This window comes from Gossypium raimondii, chromosome 2 (genome assembly GCF_025698545.1).
Source record: "Gossypium raimondii isolate GPD5lz chromosome 2, ASM2569854v1, whole genome shotgun sequence".
Classification (NCBI taxonomy): Eukaryota; Viridiplantae; Streptophyta; class Magnoliopsida; order Malvales; family Malvaceae; genus Gossypium; species Gossypium raimondii.
Window position 1 is genome coordinate 28725074 of NC_068566.1, and position 24541 is coordinate 28749614.

At 30.9% G+C, this 24541-nt stretch overlaps 1 protein-coding gene and 1 long non-coding RNA gene across 5 annotated transcripts; both read right to left on the reverse strand.

Moving 5' to 3' along the window:
- Positions 1–1202: 1202 nt before the first annotated feature.
- On the reverse strand, positions 1203–5126 carry LOC128036091 (uncharacterized). Of its 4 annotated transcripts, none has more exons than XR_008192959.1 (4): positions 4980–5126; positions 3322–4272; positions 2923–3015; positions 1203–2293 (listed from the first exon to the last, which is right to left on the reverse strand). It is a non-coding gene; the product is annotated as an uncharacterized LOC128036091 (long non-coding RNA). The 4 variants fall into 4 exon arrangements; XR_008192960.1 differs by having other exon boundaries at positions 3322–3559; positions 3684–5122; XR_008192958.1 differs by having other exon boundaries at positions 3322–3559; positions 3646–5122.
- A 15077-nt stretch (positions 5127–20203) lies between these two features.
- On the reverse strand, positions 20204–23053 carry LOC105788218 (RING-H2 finger protein ATL20). Its single transcript, XM_012614995.2, has 2 exons — positions 22354–23053; positions 20204–20878 (listed from the first exon to the last, which is right to left on the reverse strand). Exons 1-2 carry the CDS (start codon positions 23015–23017, stop codon positions 20397–20399), a joined length of 1146 nt encoding a protein of 381 aa, XP_012470449.1. The 5' UTR covers positions 23018–23053; the 3' UTR covers positions 20204–20396.
- Between the last annotated feature and the right edge of the window lie 1488 nt (positions 23054–24541).

The window sequence follows — 24541 nt, forward strand, 5'->3', positions numbered from 1 at the left end:
CAGTATAGGGTCATTTAATATTATTTATCAATAGCAAATCATCAACATATACAACAAATTTTGTTGATGCCTATCAATATAACCATAAAATTCAATTTCATTTTCATGCTTTAGATATTGCCAACAACTTTATATATCATGATGTATTGTATCTTTCACTATTACCAATACAATGAGTGTATTTGACACAAAGAATTGATACTTCAAGACCATTCTTTTATAACATCATTGTATGATCATTTGTTCTTATTGAACGCTCGATCTTTAGGTCGAGACAAAATTTCATTTTAGATATACTTTCATTATAAAGTTTTTCTATCGAATAATTATTTCTCTTGAAAATTCTTCAGGAACTCTAATTATATTTGATACATTAATTTCAACAATGAAGATAATAGCCTATATGTATAAATACATTAATTAATAAAAACTCTTGAACAAAACCATATTCACGTTTAATGATTTTCTCATGAAACTCGAGTTTATGCTTCAGGCATCAATATTATCAAATAATTTATGTCAACTGAATACAAATTCACTAACTACACCAAAACAGGCTTTTAGCGGCCTTTTTTTAGGCAAAAAGCGCCGCTAGAAGTATTTGCGCTAGTGAGAGCGCCGCAAAAAATGCCGCTATTGACAGCGTCGCTAACTTTAGCTGCGTTTATGTGAAAAAACACCGCTAAAGATCATGGACTTTAGCGGCGCTTTTACCTAAAACGCCGCTAAAAGTCATGACCTTTAGCGGCGCTTTTACACAAACGCCGCTAAAGATCACGGCCTTTAGCGGCGCTTCTACTACAAACGTCGCTAAAGATCGTGGTCTTTAGCGGCGCTTTTATCAAAAATGCCGCTAAAGATCATGACCTTTAGCAGCGCTTTTAACACAAACACCGCTAAAAACTATGACCTTTAGCGGCGCTTCTATTACAAATGCCGTTATAAATGACTTTTAGTGACACTTTTTCACAAACGTCGCTAAAAACATACTTTTAAAAAAATTTTAATTAAATGATATTTATTTCTATGATAAATATTATATTATGTTTTATTTTTAAAATTTAAACTTTAAACTATATACTTTTAAGGATAAAAAATTTAATTAAATTAAATTTTCTATTAAAATTTTAATTTTAAATCTAAATATAAAATTAATGACTTGTTTAATGTTAAATAAAATTAACATGATAGAAATACATGAATACATCAAAATCTTCGTAAAATTCAAATGACTGCCCTGTAAAATGACAAAACTAACCTCTCCAGTTTTGGTTAAACCTATCCATTACAATGAAATGAAGTAAAGACTGACCACAATAAATGGAGAAATGTTATTACAAGAAAAAATATAAATAAAATCTCATTAAAAACCTTGATGCCATCCACATTAGTAGGGCTTAATGCAGTAAATGGGAACAAAGGTACAAATGGCATCATTAAAAAATGCATGACTCCTTAAGGCTGCTTAGTTTGGTCTTGCGGCCTGCTCTGCTGTTTTCTGCAACATAAGATTCAGGACATATCGTGAGAAAGATATATGATAGATAATGAATACAAACTCCATGTTTCAATTCCCAGTGAAGCCATAAATTAAGCATAGAAAAAGAGTCGCGCCAGGGCCCAAGTTTTACAAGAATTAGGTATGAATGTGGCTCTCTTGGAGCTAAAGTTGCTAAGCTTATCTGGAAAATACATTCATGAAAGCTTGGATGTTCTAATAATCGATTTTTGACTTGCAAATGCTTTACATTAAAGGAACAGAGAGAAAGAATAAGGAGAATAGGGGGAATTGTAGCAGGCTGCAAATCAATGCCTGGACAGCTATCAAGTAAACAAACACTCAGATTTCAGAACCATCTCACCTGCAAAACAAAACTTAAAAGGCAACAATCTGCAAAATAAATGAATGTAAAAGCAACAAAGGCAACTTAATTGTTTGTTACACCCTTAAATCAAGTAATCTTCTTTGATGATGCATATTTTGCATCTAAGTAATGGAACATGCACCAAAAATTGCCCTATCAGTGATTGCATCCCATTCACAAGTCAAAATTGAGGGTATGGGAGTCAACATATTAGCTATGCCCTATTGCCAAGAGCAATTCACACAGGGAGCAAGAACAGGCTAAGAAAGACAAACAAAGACACCTGTTATTTCAAAAGTTGGTATGCTCATGCCCTTTCTCATTTACTTCCCAAATATCATTCTTTAAGCATCAGTGACAAGACTGTTAGTCATTAAACATGAAATTGGCATGTCTGAGTGTACTCAGAAACAAGAACATCGTCAACACTGCCAAAAGAAAGAAATAGAACATTAAAATTGGCAGATCCGAAAGGACAATTATTTCACACAATTTGAACTTCACACAATTTACAATCACCATTTATGGGCTGAATCAGTTTCCAAATGAGGTCTGCTAATTTTAGCTTTGGCTACTACAAGTTTCTAATATATCATCACCTAATAAAACGAAACCACTAAGAAAAACTTTAAATTGCAGAAAAGCATGATATAATAATTGTCTGGTTAATGCTTAAAATTTCTCTCTATTAACATATTAAGAGATGGATGTCAAATTAAGAAGAGAATGAAAAAGGTACTTGACTATAACAAGCATGTGAGAATTAACCTGATCCCTTCCAACATGTATAAGGCATTACAAACTTTCATAAACAAGGACAACTACAAAATGCATTTCATCACATCTCTTATATTTTTAAAGTAATAAATCGAATAAAAAATGAGAAAATCCAACAAGTGGAAGAATAGAATGCAAAAATAGATATTTGTGATCACATGTTAGGCTTCAAAGGCAAAAATAGCACACCAGATCAATAGAATGCTCAGGTAGGTATTTTTATTTCACACAGATATTTCTTCTTCTTCTTCTTTTATTTTTTATACAGTTGAAATAATACCTTTCCATCATACTCTAGCCGCGCCAGAACTTCTGGTCCTATATATGCTAGAGTTCCAACTGTTGATTTGGGTCTTGAATGCAACAGAGATGACTACACCAAGTGTTAAAACAAACAACTTAATGATTGGAAAATCATAAAGCAACTGACATTTAAGATGGACTATATATAATTATTCCCAAACAGTAACCGAAATCGCAAATTTTCAAACGAGGTGCAGGACTTCCATCTAAAAAGGTATTTTCTAATTTCAAATCTCTATGGCATATTTGCTGCAAACAAGAATAGGAACATGGAAACAATAAGTAGATTTAGTTCTTGCATTTGCCATACACTAATTGCATTTGAATAGCTTAAATAATAATAAAAATTAATAAAAGTGAGAAAGAAGAGATGAACCTGAAATCCGAAAGGCTAACTTGAAGGATTTTAATAGCTTGTGACCTCGTCACATATCTCGCAGCATTTCCTTCCTTTTTCTTTCCCCGTAAAATTTCACCATAAATTATGAGAAAAAAATCCTTACAATAAGTTAAATTTGAAAATTTAAATCGCCAATTTGAAGAATTTGCCGGAGGTCAGTACATGCTGAATGGTGAGCCAATAGGTGGGTGACTTCACCAGATGGTAGATTGTCCTGCCAAATATAAGAAGAATATAAAATCAATCCAATAAAAGTCTATAACTAAAGATCAAGAAAACATATTCTGAGGTGAAACTAACTAGTAATTTGGGAAGACAGGTATAGAATCCAATACTACCATACAAGCATATGTGATAATTATTGATCCCCACACTGCAGCATGAGTAATGAATACCCAGCGCCGAATGCCCATTGCCAAGTGTATATTAACAAGAATAACAACTGCTATAGTCCACAAACTGCCCATGCTTTATATATCGATTGTGCTCTCATTATATGTGAATAGAGGTATATAGAACAGAACAAGGCTTTGCCATAGTGTGTCAATCATTGTGATCCAAAAGAGTTGCAAATTATACGCCTCATGTCTATGCCCCACGCCATAAAGTTTAGGATACTCTAGGAGTGTTTTATGACTTAAATCCTTGTCAAGAATGCCAATAACAATAGTAGGGATAGAGGTATATATGACAGAATAAAATACACTACTCCAATCTGTTAATGCAGAGGTATATATGATGAAGTCTACAATCTATAAGCACAAAGTAAATTCAACTATAAAATACATATAACTTTGCATGTAAATTTTAGCACATCAGTCCTTCATAATATAATCACCAAAACAATCCGTACTTGGACAGACATACATGGTTCTAAGGAGCAGGCACATTCTTCAACGATACTTCAAAAGGCAAGAAAAGTGCTATCTGTAAGTGCAATGAACTATTTGATTATTTACACATTGCAAAAACAAACAGAAAAAGTATATTAACATTATTGATGATTATAGAACATCTTATATTAACTTTTTGAAATGCTTACTTAAATACTTAATTCAGAAATTCTGAGGCAATAATGTTGTTTTAAACCAAAAGCCAGTGGTTGGTAAATGTGGAAGAATAACAGATCAGCCATGCAAGATTTCCACATATCTTATAACACTTATTTGAGCATAAAAACCAATTCTTTCAAACTTCAAATTGTCCAAAATCAGAAATTTCAAAATATCAAGTTTCTTTCCTTTTCCCATTTCCTCTAAGTTAAGAACCCATGGAAAGGAACAATTGTAGCATATGATTCTTTAAAAAAGACAAACATCGACTTCACCATTAAACGGAAATGGCGAAATCCATTTCATCGATAGTTGTACTCTGCATTTACTCTAAACGACAATGAAATATCAAAATAAATGTCAACTGAAACCCAAATAAAAAGAAAGAAAATTAACATAAAACAACTAAAAATAACAATAAAACGGGGGAAAATAGATAAAACAAATTGGCTTCCTACAAATTACATTTCCCTCTAAAAAAAAATAAAAAAGTTCCTGAAAACACTAGCATGAACAGTTGTTAACAGAAACTTAAGAAAATGAAATATGGGTTTGGCTTATTCTTAAATTAAAAGATGGTACCAGGATCAGGAAGAGGGGGCGTAGTGAAATTAAAAGACAGCGCTTAAGAATTGGGGTTGAGGAAGAAAAAATAGCAATGGGCATAGAGTTAAAAGTTTTAAAGGACGGTGTGTTTGTAAAGTTGGGGGTTTCAAGGGGGGAAATTAGGGAGGGATTTCAGAGGGAAAATTTATAAAATTGCGCTATTTTTTTAAAGTAAAAATATTTTTTGTGGCGTTTTTTATAAAAATGCCGCTATTGCTTACCTTTTGCGGTATTTTTATGAAAAATGCCGTAAAAAATTATTTCATTTTGCACAAAATGACACTATTTTACTCTGCTAAAAATCTTTTATTTTGTCTGTTAAAAATTATTAGTTAAGTGATTTTATAAAACATTTATTTTTTATAACTTGAATTTAAAAAATCAAGTACTCTCAAAATAAATATCTTATATTTTAATAAGAAAAATGATTAAATTGCTGTAATTAATTATTAAATTAGAATTATCCAATGTAAGCAATTAATCTCGACATATCAAATTTCTATTAAAGATTGAGACGTTAATCATGATTTTATATTATTCATTTCGATCTAATCTCCATTTTATTAGAGATATTTCTTTCTAACTAAAATATAGCTATTATGCTAGATGTTCGATGTGGAATGATTTTAGTTTTTGTATTTTATTTTTATTTTTATAATTTGGTCCTATATATCCAAAATAGATAGTTACCGTCCGTATCAATTTGTTACATTTTTATTAATTTTTTTAAATCTAATATATAAATATATCAAATGGTTTAGATTAAATATTTTTTAGTCATAAACACAGCTAATGTTACCTTTTTCGGCTTTTACAGAAGAAACGCCACTAATAAATTAAATTCTTGTAATGAAACGACACCGTTTTGAAAAATTCTAATACATATTTAGCAAAAACGCCGCCAAAGCTCGTATATTTTATAATTTTTTATATTCAATTATTGTATATTGCATATCAATTTTAAATTAATAATCTTTACAATTTATTATTATCTCTTTTACAATTATATAAGAACTTATTTAGTATATAAATTAAAAAATACTAATTAATCTAAACCTTAAACCCTAACCCGACCCCGAATCTCTAAACCCTAATCACTAACTCTTAACCCCAAACCCCTAACCACTAAGTACCCCTAAACCTTATTTAATATATAAAATAAAAAACACTAATTAATCTAAATCTTAAACCCTAACCCAACCCTAAATCTCTAATCCCTAAACCCTAACCTAACCCTTAATCCCTAACCCCTAAACATTATTTAATATATAAATTAAAACACACTAATTAATCTAAACCTAACCCCTAACCCCTAAATCCATAAACCTTAAATCCCTAACTGATCTTAACCTCTAACCCCTAACCGGCCCCTAACCCCTAGCCCCTAACCCATAAACCTTAAATCACAACCCTTAAATCAGAATCCCTAATCCATAATCCCTAATTCCATAATCTATAAACCTTAAAATTGTAACTTTTAAACTGACCCTAAATCCTAAATTAATCATATATATACTCTAAACCATATATATTAAACCCTAAACTATAATGATAATTAAATTAAATATTTTAAAATTAATACTATCGTATCTTTTACAATTATATTTGAAATTATTTAATATATAAATTAAAAATCAATCAATTATGTACCCAAAAATTTTAAAATTATTTTAAATAATAGTATTTTAATTTCTCCATTTTACATTTGCCACTCACCACTCACCCACCCTAACGAAGTACCCAACGTAATTCGATTAATGATTGCAAATATAAGATATTTAAGTTTTATGATATTTTATTTTACTCATAATTTAATATACTTTTCTAGTAAAGTAGTTTAAATAAACGTGATTGAAAAATAATAATAAATAGTTAGGAGGTAGGACTTCTCTTTAATAAAACATTTTGTATTAAACAATATTATTTGTTATCATTTAAATGTAAATTTGACCAATATATAATAAATGCAACGAAATATCAATTTTTTCAACTTATAGTAAAAAAATATAATTGACACATTACTTGAGAATATATCAAAGAATGAGATAATTGAAATTTTATTATTATTAGTAGTGCTTTTTCAAAAACGCCGCTAAAGGCCAGAGCATTAGTGGCGCTTTTCAAGAACGCCGCTAAAGGCCGGAGCATTAGCGGCGCTTTTCAAAAACGCCGCTAAAGGCCGGAGCATTAGCGGCGCTTTTCAAAAAACGCCGCTAAAGGCCCGAGCATTAGCGGCGCTTTTCCAAAAATGCCGCTAAAGGCCCGAGCATTAGCAGCGCTTCTTCAAAAACGCCGCTAAAGGCCAGAGCATTAGCTGCACTTTTTCAAAAATTCGCTAAAGGCCCGAGCATTAGCAGCGCTTTTTCAAAAACGCCGCTAAAGGCCCCAAAAACTCAGAAAACGATGTCGTTCGGCTTAGGCTTTTTGCGGCGCTTTTCAAAAAATGCCGCTAATGCTTATTTTTAGCGGCGTTTTCCAAAAAGCGCCGCTAATGCTCGACCTTTAGCGGCGTTTTTATAAAAGCGCCGCTAATGCTTGATTTTTAGTGCCGTTTTTTATCCAAACGCCGCTAAAAGCCTGTTTTGATGTAGTGACTAGACGTATAGATATAACTTTATTTGGCTTTTACATTCACCACAAATTAATCATTTTTCATCATAAAAAAAACCTAAGTGTCTTGTGAACGCTCTTCTTACAAGTCAATTCTATATATTATGACTTGTATTTTTTTCGTTATTATGCTAACATGTACTCCTCTTGACTTTACACCTTCCGGGTGTTTGGACTTGAAGCCCGAGATACATTTCATAAGTTATAATAGAAGTGTCTCTTTATTTTGATGAGTTGTTCCCATATCAATACTTTCAAATATATTTTCATTCAAGATCCTTACTTTTCCATAATATTCAAGTGTTTTATATATATTATCGTTTTCAACAACAATTTCCTTTTGTCAGCTCCATTATATTTAGTTATGACATAACAAATTAAGATATTTCATTATATTAATAATTTTAAGTACTTGAACCTCTTCTGGGGTTTTATCAAAATTTATGCCTTGGATATAGTGCACCAGTGTTGTTAGCACAAATTGCATACTATAGAGATTGTGCACAATTAAATTATTTCAAGAAATAATATCGCAAACTTCGGATTGCACACATGTGATACATGAGCTCATATATTATTTGGTTATCATCCAAAAATGCAACCAACCTCTAACTTTAGCCGGTGTTAGTTCAATATCTTGTCAAAATAATTAGTATTGATGGCAATTATTAAAATACAACTTCTAATTCTTCAATAAAATCATATAAATTTTCATCAAATTGTTTTGCATCATCATTGACTTGGGATGATCTAACCGATCATACCAACACTATTAACTTCTTTTACTATCTCATATGTCAATCATATATGTGTAATGTATTCCTTGAAGAATATTTATCATACAAAAACACGAGTATCTCATGTCATTTCTATCATTGGTTTTAATGTAAAACACATAAAGGTTACATTCAACATATATCTTCTTGATCAAAAAATAATATTATGTTTTACAAAATTTTGCATCATAAGGAGGTGCAAAATTAGATCTTCAAGAGTTTTACAATCTAATGCAATATTAATTAGCTCTTCAAAAGCATGTAATAGAATATTATTTTATTATATAACATTAGTAAATGTGTACTTTATTTTTAAAAAATATGAAATTTTGCAATTTTTTCAACATGGATGATAAAATTTCAGATCTTAAAATAACTTTATTTATTCGTATAAAAGAAAAAATATTTTTATATAAAAAATAAGTATAAATAAAACATATGTTAAACATAACAAAAAATAAGTTCATGTCACTAATCAATCACTTTAAGAAGCATGCGGTTAGATAAATTGTTTTATATACCATAACAAAATAAAATACAAACTATTATAAGATCGATTAGAGTAACTTTACAACTAAAGGTTTAAACATCTCAATCATGAAATTATCCGACAGGTGAATATCCCAAAATTCATGACAAATAAGTACTTTTACTCTCATTTCAATAATAATCATATATTTTAATGAAAATTAAAATTAAATCAATAAATTCTATTAAAATAAACCAATAAAAAATAAAATATTTATCTCCACATAGAAACCCCAATAACTAAAAGCGTAAAGAGTTTCATATATTCATAGTGTTACAAGTAGAGAATTATATAAATTGAACTTCTTAATATAAATCAAATCAAATTTCAAAATAAGTTGATTAGATTGGCTCAGGTTATCATGGATGAGAAGTAGTGATTATAAGCATCCTTTTTAATGAGGAGAAAGAGATCATCCCCAAGCAAATAGCAAGTAGCCATTGATTCTAATGATTATTAAACAATTAAATTTCAATGCTTGGATCCCAACAAAATTTTGACACAAACTAAGAACATATTATTCATCATGTATGCATGGTCAGCTTTATCATCATAATAAAAATTTTCATCTTTTGTTGAAAACTTATCCTCCATTTCATTATTTTGGAATAACAAAATTTATCTCAACATTATTTCCTTTTTTTAATGCATGTTTTGATAAAATTTTACTAGATGCTTAAACATACAACATGTATATGACCAATGAAGTTTCATACCACATTGGTAGCATGAATTTTCAATAACTTTAGAATATTTTGGCCACCATTTTCTAGTGGTTAGAAATATCACTATTATAACTACCATGATAACAATTATTAGTAAGTCTCCAACCACATCCTCAATTACAACGACAACCACGATCTCTATATTTTGATTTTTCATAATTGTTATGTATTTTTACATTCACTTGAAAATGGAGTCTTTTTCACTAGAAGGCAAGAGATCATTTTAAAAACTTTTTAAAACTTTTTCACAATATTGATGCTGTAGGAGCACATTAAATATTTCAATTATAACAAGCTTTAGAGAGTATTATCATTTTCTAATGGTTAAATCATTATTTCAAATTAGTACGCAATTCAATAGTCAAGAGAATCTTTCGCAATTAGATATTCTACTTTTAATCCCCACATAAAAGTCAAATTATTGCTTTGTCTATATGAAAAGTCAAAATTGTTGATACTCACATATCATGTGTGGCTCTATTAGAAATAATCTAATAGGCAACATAGTTATCATATCAATGACATATTTTATGAAATATATACATATTTAAGCAAAACTATTCAAGTTGTTGATATTTCAATCTTATTCAAAGTCTTAGATCATTAACAAGCATACCATAGAATATATAAAAACATAAATTCATACTTAAATATGAAAAAAATGAGCATAATTTTCAACTTCTTTTTCATTAAGAATATGGAAATCTCAAAATCTTTCAAGCACACATAGAAAATCACATACCTTAGGATTGTTGCTTCAGCAATGACATCGTACATCTAGATTACTTGTTCTCCAACAAAATATTGAATATTATCGAGCAAGCTCGTGCTAATAACGTGTTATAAAATAATACAAAGAACACAAGAATTATAGATAAGAATAAAGGGATTTCTATTGCATTTCTCTTTTTTTATTCACATTACAAGTAGTATACTCCTATATATATAGGAGATTAGAATCCTCATTTTCTAATACATAAATAGGAAATGGGTTACAAGAAGATGAAAGGTGAAAAGTTGATTATAATGAACATTCACTTAATAGCATTCATAACATATTACATTTTCTTTTATAATTTCATTCATTTCCTTCCACTTTCATTAAACCATTAGTTTAAGTACTCTATAAGTCCCCTTTATTAAGTTCTAATTAAAATCCTTAATAATTAACACTTTTATCACTTACATGATTTAGTCCCTATACATTAATTAAGCTCTGATTCAATAAAAATTACCTAAACGAAACTCAATTCACTTAAACTATAACTTCGTAAATATTTAGTGGAGATACTTTTGAGTCTGGTTTACAGAAATAGGGTTTCGAAACCACACTTTTCTATATCACTGACTTTCAAGTCATTACACCCACACATCAACATTTTCTACATTCAACTCTCAATTTTGTTATAAATTGCAAAAAATCTTTTAGAGATTGTTTATTATTAAGTTTTCTTAATTTTATTTAATTCTCTTGTTGTGACGCTTTATTTTCATGCCTTTTGTGTTGTTTGCCAATTTGCAATGAGTTAAATTGTTAATGTGGTTGGAAGATTCATAGGTTAATGCCATGGTAATCAAAATAGGATTAAAATTGGATTTAGGAATAAAGTTGTTGTTTAATTCTTTGATTTCTGTACTGCATTAACTCTAGGTGACAAGTTAATAGAAACTCTAAAGGGAAAGTAGGTTGAAAGAGTTCTTCACTTTACCTTTCTAATCTAGCTAGATTATTTCTTTTATTTATTATTGATATTTACTTTATTTATTTTTCCATTCTCTTTTATATTAGTAGCTTAGTTAATTAGTGACTCAAGTAATTTAGTCTAAATTATCCGTAACATTTTCTTATGAGTTTGACCATCTGAATATTTCTTAGTGGATTTATTTTGTTGTAAGTATTACTTGATAATGATATCCTACACTTGTGGTTCTTGAGGGAATAGTGAACATTATTTTGAGGTTAATTGAATATTTATTTTTAAACTAAATATTTATAAATTTTTCCACAATATTGCTAAACCACCCTAAGATCCTCCCGCTTCAACTACAAAACAATGTTGTATACTACATTTAATTCGACTATGTTCCATTCAGCAAGCATTAAATTTCGTCTTCCTAAGAAACAAATCTTTAATAACTTTGTCTTTACAAGATCCAAAGGCATCAAATTGCTCATGGGTTCTCAAGCCCATAATAGTTCCAAAATAAGAACTTCATAATGATCGACAAGGTTAACTAGTAGCCTTTTTCAATATAGGAACATTACATGCAATAGTAGCTGATATATAAGAAACCTTAACAATAATCTATAGTGCCACGGGATCGAGGGAATCCATAGTAGCCATTGGGAGTTTGTGATTATCACTAGAAAACAACTTGCACCAATACCATCTGGTCCACTAGCTAATCTCTTCCAAGATTTCCTAGAAGTTGTGAGTTTGGTTCGGTTTAGTCAAATTTTTTGGATGTCTCGAACAGTCCATGATAATTTGGTTTAGTTGGAATAATCATTTGTAGCACCCCAAACCCGGCCTAGACATAATGGTCGTATCTGGTGTGTCACATCGAAGTGTCTCTCAAAAATTTGGCTTGTTGACAAACATGTTTCTTATTTTTGGAAACCTCTTTTTAATATCTAATGTTTAAAGCTCGTGTCTTTGAAAACAGTAATCATTTTGAACATCCATTTTCAAATAACTAACAGTATAAAATATGAAAGTAAAAACCCAATTAAAATTTAAAACCAAATAAAAGGCCTTATTACAAAAACAAAACCCAACTTATTAATTAAAATAAAAGATAAAGTGAACAGCAGTGATTGTGTGTCCACCTTTGAGTCCCTTGCTGCACCGAACCGCCTATGGCTGAGGATTACCTGCATAGTTAGATAAGCGGGTGAGTTTACGAAAACTCAGTGTGTAACCCTCTACCAACCAATCAGCATGCAACATGCAGAATCAGTCTGGGCCTAAGCCCTATACAGTAGCAGTGTGTGGGCCATAGCCCAATACAGTATCAGAGTGTAGGCCTTAGCCCAATACAGTAACAGTGTGGGCCTTATCCCAAAACAGTAATCAGTACAAATGCAGTAATGCAACCCATCCCAATCCAACCGACAACCACTTCATACCACCAACACACCATGTGGGGATAAAATTGACCCACCGAGCCAACACACCAATATCGCAAACAAAGTCGCCAAGATCGAGAACGCAACAAAGGCGCGATGACGATAATGCGGCAAAGGCGCAAGTATCAATATTACAGTAAAGCTACCAGTAATGGTATTTGTGGCAAAGCCACCAAAACAATACACTTCCCCTATATCAGAATTTCAACCCTATGCAGTATGTCATGTCATAAATCATACGTGTATGCAATATGTCATACTCAGTAACAGTCATGTAATTATCATAAAGCAAAACGGTCATACTTAGCATAAGGTCTTAACAATCATTTCATCTCCTAGGGGTATAACGGTCATTTTACCCTTCAGGGGTATTTCAGTAATTTTACCCTTCAAGGGTATTTCGGTAATTTTATTCATTAAGGGTATTTCAGTAATTTTACCCTTTAGAGGTATTTTTGTAATTTGACCCTTTGAGGGTATTTTGGTAATTTTACCCATCGAGGGTATTTCGATAATTTTATCCTTCGAGGATATTTTGGTAATTTTACCCATCGAGAGTATTTCGGTAATTTTACCCAACGAGGGTATTTTAGTAATTTTCCCACGAATCGTATATTGGACTTACCACTCGAGCGCTTGTACGCCCGTGTGGTCTCAAACACCGTGTTCACGGCTTTTCAGCTTTTGTCGTTTTACAGTTGAGAGTGGAGGTGATTACACACCTGTTTGTGAAAACGCACTAAGATCCACAACCACCCAGATTCTGCATTCATACGAGTTTTCATTAGACGCAACGAAAAGGGTTGATCTCCATTATTGTATATCCTAAAACCAAAACGCTTACCTCGACCGACAACAGTGACTTAACCCACTTATACCACTAATGAAAGTTGACTATGATCCTTTAGATGGGTTTCTGCATCACAACCAGATTTATTAAACAAAATTGCTTAATCAGAAGGTTTGAATCCCCTTCATGACCACTTACAAAAAAAAACAAACATTCGGCCAACAATTAGAAAGTTAGCCCACATACCTGCCTTAAAACGAGGGAAGAGAGGAAGGTTTCATTACTCGATAACACTTGGTATTCCTTAATCCTTCAGGAGTTTGAACCTACAGAGAGGTGTGATAAACAACTGAGCCACAACCAGTAAATGAAGATAACCCTCAAACAAAGAAAAGAAATCAAAGAAGGTGAAAATCAAGGACGGAAAGAGGATGACATTCGGCCAAAGGAGAAAAGAAGAAAAAAATTTAAGTTCGACCAGTAGAGAAAAGAAAAGGAAAGAAAAAGAAGGGGGAATTCGGCAAAGAGGACAGGAAATGAGAAAAGAAGAAAAAAAATAGCATAGGACAAACCCGAAAGGTACTTCCCCAAAATCTGCCAAAAGTCGGCACCAAAAACGAATAGGAGCACATGAAACTGATCCCAAATCGAGTATCCTTAGAACCTAAGGACCAAATTCGGCTAAAAGCTACCCCAAAAAATTCTTCCAAGAATCGAAAATGCCAACTTTCCCCTTTAACCGAATTCCTAAGACTTCAACTCCCCTAAACGGCATACACTTTCCCTCTCACTCTCAAACTCCTTGATTTTCTCCTACAATCCCTCCCCTTATCCCTAATCCATCAAATCCTCCCCAACTCCCTCCATGACCAGTTCAAATTTCCTTCTGCAGTATTTCACTCCAACTCTGCCACTTACACGGCTCATGCAACAAAATAAATACCCCATTGCGCAACCCAAGACTTGAACCTCAGAACTTAAGGAAAGTTCACACACCACCTTACCACTAGACCACAAGCTCTTTTATAACATAAAACTAACAATAAAATTTATAAGGCCTACCTGCCTATGTCCAGATTCACTTAAGAGCAAAAATTAAAAATTTTGCCAAGACCAAGACTTGAACCCAGGCTCCTCAAACACACTCAAATCACTTAGCCATTAAGGCAAACAAGCAATCAATGTCAAAACATGCAAAAATTAGAGACTTATATATTGGGGCGTTACATCATTGGTTTTAACTTGTATTCTATAAATTGTCTAAATAACTTCGTTTAGGGTCAATTTTTTATTTCCCTTTTTTTTTATTCAGCCCTAATTCCTAAGATTACTTAAAACAAAGGATAGGCTAACAACATCATCAACGGGGTCATGAAGTGTAACAATAACCAAGACAAAACGAGAAAAGAATAGTAGTAGCACGGGAAACCAAAATACCCACATGTCTAGAAGAGGAAGTAGTAAGATAGACAATAAAAGTAGTAGCATGAACTAAAGGAATAGTCATAGCAACGTTTCCGCTTTTGAAAATTTTAATTAGGCTTCCAATTTTTTTTGTAATTCTCATTATATATATATATTTTTTGAAATTTTTAATTGAACTCTTTTGAATTTTTTGAAAATTTTCATTAATCTCACAAATTTTTTAAAAATTTTAGTTCAACCCCCTATTTTTAGAAAAAAATTATCATTAAACTCCTAAAAATTTTGAATATTTTAATTAAACCCCCAAAATTTAATTTTAAGATTTGCCATTAACAATGTTGGGGACAAATTCCCAAGGACCCCAATAAGGGATCATTGGGTCGTAGACATGATATCAGCCCTCGAACTAACCATAAGCTTCCATCCTTTTAACATTCTTCAAGTTTTAAGACACATAATGTCCAAGGAAATTGCCAAGATGTTCCACCACAATTCGTGAAACATACTTATTAGAATATCATACACTCGAACCTAAAATTCACATTGGTCAAAAATGTAGTTCTATGCTTAGAAGTCACTATTATATGTTTGAAACAGTAAGAGGTTGTTTTCAAAGGACCATGGTGCTCCATCCAAAATCTAACACATATCCCACAAGGACTCAATATGTAAAACCCCTTACTCGAGACCGTTGCCGGAGTCGAGCTTGAGGCATTACTTTACTTAACTTATTAGTTCGGGGCATAAAATTTATCTCACGATTTATGATAAAGCTGTCCACTCGCGCAGAAGTCACTAAATCATTTATAACTCGAGCTACCAAACTTTAAATTTAAATCCATAAATTTTTCCTGAAAATAGACTCATATATCTTCTTACCATAAATTTTTCAAAATTTTTGGTTTAGCCAATTAGTACAGTTTATTAGTTAAAGTCTCCCCTATTTCACCACTTGACTGTCCTAACCTTTTGCCACTAAAAATAAGTTTTCTCATTGTAGGATTTTCATATGGTGTTCTCACTTGTTTCTACAAAAAATAGACTCAATAAGGAATCTATACATATAAATTACAACTCATAAATATTTTTTAAAATATTTAGTGATTTTATAAACTCAGAACAGGGGACTCCAAAAACAGTTCTGACCCTGTCTCACCAAAATTCACATATCTCAAAATATAAAATTCCTTTTGCTAAACCATTATTTTTCCATGAAAATAGACTCAACAAGATTTCATTCTATATATCATACACCCCCTAATTCATTTTATACTATCCTAAGTGATTTTTCAAAATCACGTCACTGCTACTGTTTGAAATCTGTTTCTTTGCAATTTATTACTCTTTCATGATTTCTATGCATAATTTATCACATAGACATGTATAACAACAAACACCTTCATACTTAGCCATTTTGACAACCATTCATCATTAGATATTTACACATCATTCTTTAGCAAAATCATAATACAACTTTCAAAATAAGTAAGTCCCTATACATGTCATAGTTCAAACATAGTTCATCATAAAATACCGAGTCGTTATGGTTGATAGTGTGGACGATCTCTGACGTCTTTAGGATTCTCGATTTTGATTAATAATGCTATATAAAAAGAAAATAAAAAAAGTAAGCATAATGCTTAGTAAGTTTACAAGTAAATAAATAGCAACATTGAACACAAAAAATAATACCAAGTAACATAATCTTTAATTTCCTCTTTACTTAATCTCTTACTCATTCATTTACTTGTATACTTAGATAACTCATAATTATGACTTACTTTTCTCTTGCTGAAATGTTGATTCTCAATGGGTAACGTAATATACTCTTAACTCTTATAACTTACTTGAACTTGCCATTTATGCTTTTAACTGAACTTTCATGGACATAAGTTATTTACTAGCCCGTTGAGCCATATTGGAACAATAAGGATACTTGGGTCTCTTTCTGATAGTAACATGCCAAAGCCATGTCCCAGACATGGTCTTACATGGGATGTTTCATGTACTGCCAATGTCATATCCCAGATATGGTCTTACATGGAAGTTCTCATATCGGTGCCCATGTCATGTCCCAGACATGGTCTTACGGGGGACCTCTCATCTCGGTGCCAACGCCATGTCCCAGACATGGTCTTACATGAGACCTCTTGTCTCAGTGCCAATGCCATGTCCCAAACATGGTCTTACATGAGACCTCTCATGATCTCAAGGATGCCAATGCCATGTCCCAGACATGGTCTTACATGGGATCTCTTTACCCAAATGTCATGACATTTGTATCCAGTACATTCCTAATGTTTCAACAGGGATTGTATCACTAATTCTCTATCATCTCATACATGAGTCAACATTAGATAAATTCATGAAATAAATATATAATTGCTGGAAATAACAACATTAATAATAATTATTAAAATATTACATTTATTTACCGTAAACTTACCTCAGTACCAAATATAGCCAAATCTATCACTTAGTCTTCAATCTTATTCTTTCCTCGATCTAACCTCGAATTTCATTCTTCTTGATCTATAATAGCAAATTTAACTTATTTAATACTCACTTTCATGAAAAAAGCCCTCAACTCTAATTTTGGCAAAATTACAATTTTGCCCCTAAACTTTTACATAATTACACTTTTGCCCCAAAGCTCGGAAATTAAACTTCATCTCTTATTCTTATGTTTTACAACATGCTGAACATTTTTCTCTTCTATGACAACATCAAATTCTCACTCTAACATCTACTTATGAACATTAGGTATTTTACCGATTATGGAGTTTTACTCGTTTTCGCTTAAAATCGACTAGCAAAAGTTGTTTAACATAATTTCTAGCTTCATATTATATCTTAAAACATCAAAATAAACACTTTTCACCTATGGTTATTTTTCCAAATATAAACCCTAGGTTAAATTATTGCTAGAATAAGCTAAATTAAGCTACCGGGATCTCAAAAACGTAAAGATCATTAAAAACGGGGCTTGGAATCACTTACTATGAGCTTGAGAAAGTGAGAAAATCCTAGCTATGGTGTCCTTCAAATTTTGGCAGCAAGCTTTTTGGAGAAGATGATATTTTTGTCATCTTTTTCCCTTTTTATTCTTTTTATTATTCAATGACTAAAATACCCTTCATTAAAACTTTAGTTATTTTTATCTATGCGTGCCTATTTTTGTCCATGGAAATTTTATGGTATAATTACTATTTAAGGACCTCTACTTTGATTATGCACTTCAAATAAATCCTTTATCATCTAAAACTCATATTTACCCACTTTTGCAATTAAGTCCTAATAGGCAATTTAGGCATGCAATCAATAAAATTTCTTATCAATACTTATATCTAAACAATCAATAAATCATAAAAAATTAATAATAATTTCTCTTTAAATCAGATTTGTGGTTACGAAACCATTATTCTGATAACCTTAAATTTGGGCCGTTACACAATAAGTAAGAGATCATCATAATCAAGTAGAGAGAAATTTACTAGTTTAGATAGTTTCCAAAAAGATTATAAAAGTTTCATCAAAGTCCCTTGATTTGTCAGATGGGGACGAAATCAACGACAGACCAACCAATTCTTCATTTTAAACAGAGCATAATAATAGCCTATAAAGTATCTTTTTGTTATCAAAAGTCTAAAGTTGCGTTCAAACGAGAAATTTCAAAATTTTCAACATTACTAACATATTAGTATTTAAATTTCATATTTATGATAAACTATGCTCAAAGTCACTAAACTATTAATAAATTTATTTTTTGGTCACTACATTATTCAAAGTTTTCATTTAAGTCACTGAACTATTCAAAAGTTTTTATTGAATTCACTGGGTTGTTAAGTTTTTTCTTTTAAAGTTCTTCTAGTGAGTTCTAAGCGACGATTCAACGATCAGTATAGTGGATTAGTACCCATTGATGAGTAGAACATACATTAGATATAAGTCGATCTGACGGTTAATGTTGGAGAAGAAAGTTGTTTGGATTTTGGTTCGTAAATATGTGAAGTTCAAAGTTGTTTCATGAAAAAAAAATGAATTGTAGAAGAGAATAGGAAGGATTGGTGTAGGCGGTGTGAACAAAGAAGGCCATACAACAACAATTTTAACATCCTGGTGACTTAAATGAAAACTTTTGAATAGTTCACTGGCCATTTTGTAACTTTTTGAAGTTAAGTGACCAAAACATAAACTTATTAATAGTTTAGTGACCTTGGGTGTAGTTTACCCTTCATTTAAAAAACTATCAATTATAATTATGATAGTTATATTGTTTGGGTAAATGTTTTTAGTGTGAAAAAAATACAATATGAAGTTCGATAAATACTTTTAGTGTGAAAAATAAGGCTTAATTCAACATGAGACACTTAAACTATGTCTTTTGTTTGAGTTAGGTACCTAAATGTTTTTTTTGGGTCGAACCGGGTACAAAAACATTACAACGTAACCAAAGTTGGCCCTACAAAGAAAGGTTTGCTGATTTGACGAAGGACTCAGCTCTCACAACTGGGGATGAGTTTTTTGGTTTGGGGAGATGGAAATGACATCGTCAATAGTTTTGGAGAGCTCCCTATTTACGGAAAGGGATGACTACGATGTTGACTTGGGGGACGGGGAGGAATATTTTTTATCTTATTTAATAATAATTTAAAATTTTTTCTTTAATTAGATTTTAATTACATGGTTGTGTGCACTTTTTAATTAGCTCTGGCTTATTTTTTAACGGAATGTAATGGTAGGGGCCAACTTCAGTTATAGAAGAAAGTTTAGGTACCTGATTTGACAAAAAAAATGTTTAGATGTCTAACTTAAACAAATGACATAGTTTAAGGGCCTCTTGTTGAATTAAGCCAAAAAGATAATTGTGTAAAAATATTATATATCCTAATAAAATATCAAGGAACTTTACACATTCCACCTATGAAATTGGAATTTGAGAATAGAATTTGAGTCATTTCTAATATTCCTCATTCAAATTTCAAAATTTGGGAATTTTATTTTTTATAAAAAAGGAAAATAAAATTCAATTTAAAATTTTAAAATCTCTTTCCAAATGAATTCCTTGATTGAAATCCTTGTACCAAACATAAACTCTTTAATAATTATAGGAGTACAAACACATGATCAAGTATTTGTATGGGATAAAATTATTGATTTTATAGTTTTGACCTCAAATTTGGTTAATTTGATTATATGGATGAAACTATTCATATATTAAACGGAATAGTATGATGACTTTGATGAAGTATGAATAAACAATTTGGAGCCCAAAATGTATTTTTTCCCCCTTTTCCTATCTAATAACCAAATCCATTAAAACACATTGTAATAACATCACAAAACTGACATCCTCACGGGTATATGTATTTATACACAGGAGCTGGTATATTTTTAATAAAATTTGTTCATGGTGATAATTGTGACGACGATGATGAAGAGCCAGAGGAAGATATAGATGGGGTAATCGGTGCTGATCCGCTGGGTGAATTACGACACAAAGGGCAAGAACCATTCATCTTTAGCCACTCATCTATGCAATCTGCATGAAAGTAATGGTTACACTCTGGTATAGTCCTTAATGTTTCCTTAGGCTGGTACTCTGATAAGCATATGGGGCAAGTGTTATCATTAGGCTTGGGAAGACGGCCACTGTCGCCAAGCTTAGTTTTAGGGTAGGATTCGATCGTTTGTCCGTCAAGTCCCGACATGACAATGGCCACCGATGGGGAAACTGATGTGGAAAATTCGATGTTGCGGAGGTTTCGTTGATGTCGCCTGTGTCTCATTCGGCTTCCAGCGAATGCAACGAGCCCGATTAGGCATAAGAGTCCTGGGATTCCAGCTCCTATGATGATTCCATACTTGGCACCCCTTGGCAATCCTCCGCCTGCAATGTGAAATCAATTTCAGTGGGAAAATATAAAGGAAACAAAAAAAAACATAATAATTTATTTCATCCTCCAATTTTATAAAAAAAATTCATTTTAGCCTCTATTTAATTTTTCACAGAGTCCTAGAATTTATAATTTTTTGTTAAATCACCTAAAATGGATGAAAAACTTAATGTTTATTAACTTTGTTAACATTGTGGCAGTTCACGTGTATGTCATGTTAGTAATTAATTAATTTTAAAATTAAAAATATTTAAAAGTATTTTATATATTTTTAATAATTTTATTTTAAAAAGATTTAAAATTTAAATGATTAATTAATTGTTGACGTGACATCCACGTGTTATATCAACAAAGTTAAAAAATTTAATTTTTCATCCATTTTGAGGTGATTTGATAAATAACACAAATTTAAAAATTAAAAGTAGCAAAAATTAAATAAAGCGTTAAAATAAATTTTTTCTTTTAAATTGTAGGCCAAATAAGTTTAAAATTTAAGTTTCAATCTGTATCAAAATATTGACCAAGCAACCATGACATTTTAACAACAGATTTAATATGGAATTTTAATTATTTGAAAGGATTTATATTTACTCTTATAAAAGGAGACTACTATACATACATAGCAGTATTTAAGATTTAGATCAAATTTAAAATTTTTTTTCAATATATTTGATAAAACTTAAGAATTGATTTCTTTTATTAAAGATTATTACCAATAGCTCTTTGTTTTACGATTTAAATATTTTATTTAAATAATATATTAATTAAAATTTATTATTTTTATTTGACTTAAAATATAATTTCACAAAAAATTAAGAGAAGAGCTAGAAAGCAAATGTACTTTTTGAGTATCGGTGTCATAAATAAAAAATTACTATAGAGAGTAAAAATAAAAGATTAAAAATTAGTTCTACAATAAATTTAACTGTTATATTATTATAAAACGTGATTATTAAAAGAATCACAGAGCTAACTCTAAAAAGAATTCTAGCAAAACATAATAAAAGAAAAAGAGAGGATATTTTATAATTTAAATAAGATTTTGCTTTCCTTTTATTTTTCTCCAATTGGGTATATATAATATGGCTTTTAGAACTTAATTGATAATTAAATTGATCAAATTATCAATTCTCAATTGAATCGGAGGTCCAATTTCAATTTAAATAATTTATTAAAAATTATAAAAATAAAAATATGTTAAAAAAAAACATAAAATCCGAAGTTTTTTTTATCTCAAGGGAAACTACTCTCTCTCTTACTGTAGATCAATATACCAGCCTATTTCTAATTTAACCGGTTCCAACCCGGATGGCGTGGGAGCCTTCATACCAGTTGACTCCATTAACTTTTTTTACTTTGATCCACGTAAAATCAAGTATTCTAAAACGCTTTGTTTCAATCACTATTTAGAATTAAATTTCTTGACACAATTAATTTGCTCTACTCAGTTTTTAATCCATTAACATACCTTGGCTTGGCAGATTAAAGCACCCAGTTTCCAGACTATTTCTATCAGTGAAGCCACAATCCCCTCGCCGTTCAACACACGATCTACAGTTCGGTTCATTCCAACCTAACCGGATTCCGTCCAAAACAAACGGAATAGTGACCGCCTTTATAGCCTGACACGTTGACGGTAAACTCTCGGCGGAATCCACAGTAGAGATCATCGTGGAAACCAAGACGGAATAATTCGAATCGCTAAGGCATGAAATCGACCTTAACCCCTTTTGAGTTACGTCACTAGTGGAGCAATTGAAGAAGGTGAGGGTATACCAGAATTCAGTACCGAAAGGAGTTCCCGATAAATTAAAATTCTCCAGCATCCGTTTCGGGAGACAGGAATCTGGGTCGTCAATCCATATCTGTTGTGCTTCGTAATCGATGTACCTGACGGAGAATTCGCCGGATTCCGGAAGTTTAAGTATCGGTTCTCCCGTCGCCCTGCTGCATGAAAGACCGAAACCGGGATAGCTGCAACTACCGTTTTGGTTGCCATTAGGGTTCCGCCCGAAAGGGAACTTCAGTTCGAGTTCGCTGCCGGGGCATGAAGTTGGACAACGTTGAGCAGTCGTTGGGTTATGAAGAAAGATGGAGAAGAAGATGAAAGAGAGATATGTTAGGAGAGCCATTTTTATCTCTTTCCTTTATTTATTTATTTTTTCCCCCTCTTTTTGTAACGTTAAATACTTAATTTAGAGCGCTAGCCCTTTTTCGCTTGGTACAGGATTTCATTACCCTTTTTTACTCTTATTTGCTACTTTAATTTTATAAACAAAAAAAATATTTTCATCCCTTTATTTAATTTTTCATATAACTTTTAAATTTATATTATTCAAAATGAATGAAACGCATGTTAACTTTGCATTTATTTTAAAAATTAAAATATATAATTTTATAATTTTTATATTTTAAAAAGTAATTAATTATTGACATAATATCTACGTGGCAATGCACGTGTATGTTATGTCAACAAAATTAATAGATATTAACTATTCAATCCATTTTAAGTGATTTGACAAATAACGAAAATTTAAGGGTTAAAAGAAACAAAAGAATAAATTAAATCTAGAGCTAAAATATTTTTTTAAAATTTGAAGAGTGTAAATAAGCCATCGTTCCTTTTAAATTTTACAACTTTTGAGGAAATTTTTTCAATTGGTACATGTAAAATTATCATAAAAATATATTTGTATCATTAAGTAGAATTTTATAAAATATTAATTTAATTTAATTTAATTTAAAATAAATTAGAGTTTTCTTAATTAAAAATTATTATGAAAATAAAATATAAATAAAACTTGCAAAAATAAAAATGAGAAATAATTTATACGAAATAAAATACAATTTTTTTTTTGATAAAAAAATAAAATACAAATTTGATAACAATATTTGGGGTGGTTTTGTCTACAATGTAGGGCGTGCAGTTTCTACAATCAGTATATACGTGTCTGACACGTGTTGTTTTCAGGTAAAATTTTCTAAAAGAACCTCGCGTAGACCTCCACTTAACATATAATTCAATTGATTCAGTCGATTTTTTTATACCATGTTCAAAGACAGCAGATTGAATCAATTTGATTGAGGATTTTAAAGATGATTAAATTAAGGATTTTAAAGATGATTAAATTATATAACCAAAATCAAGATTACAATTAAAAGATAAAATATTAATTCAAACACTAAAATATATACTATTAATAAAAATTTTGAAAACAATATATTTATTAATTATAAACATAATTAAAAATTAAAAAAGAGCTTGAAACAACATGAAATAAAAAAATACATATTAAAATGCTTATAAGAAAAATTGAACCTAGAACTCAAAGATGAAATTGCAATTATCTGATCATCTAATCAAAAGAGCTAACATGTTAAAAATACTAGTTAAAAAAAAGCTTGAAAATGTGAAAGAGAATAATTGAACCCGAGACTAAAAGACAAAAGTACCAACATTTAACCATCTGAGCAAAGAAGCAAATCTATTAATTTTAGTGAAACTGCGTCCTATAATACATATTAAAGGGCATGCCTTGTAAGATGCGTTTTCAGTGAAGACGCACCCCTACAGGACGCATTTTCACTTACTCTCTCTAAAAATAATATATATATCAGTAAATATAAAAAAAAATTCAGCAGATATCCTTAATTTT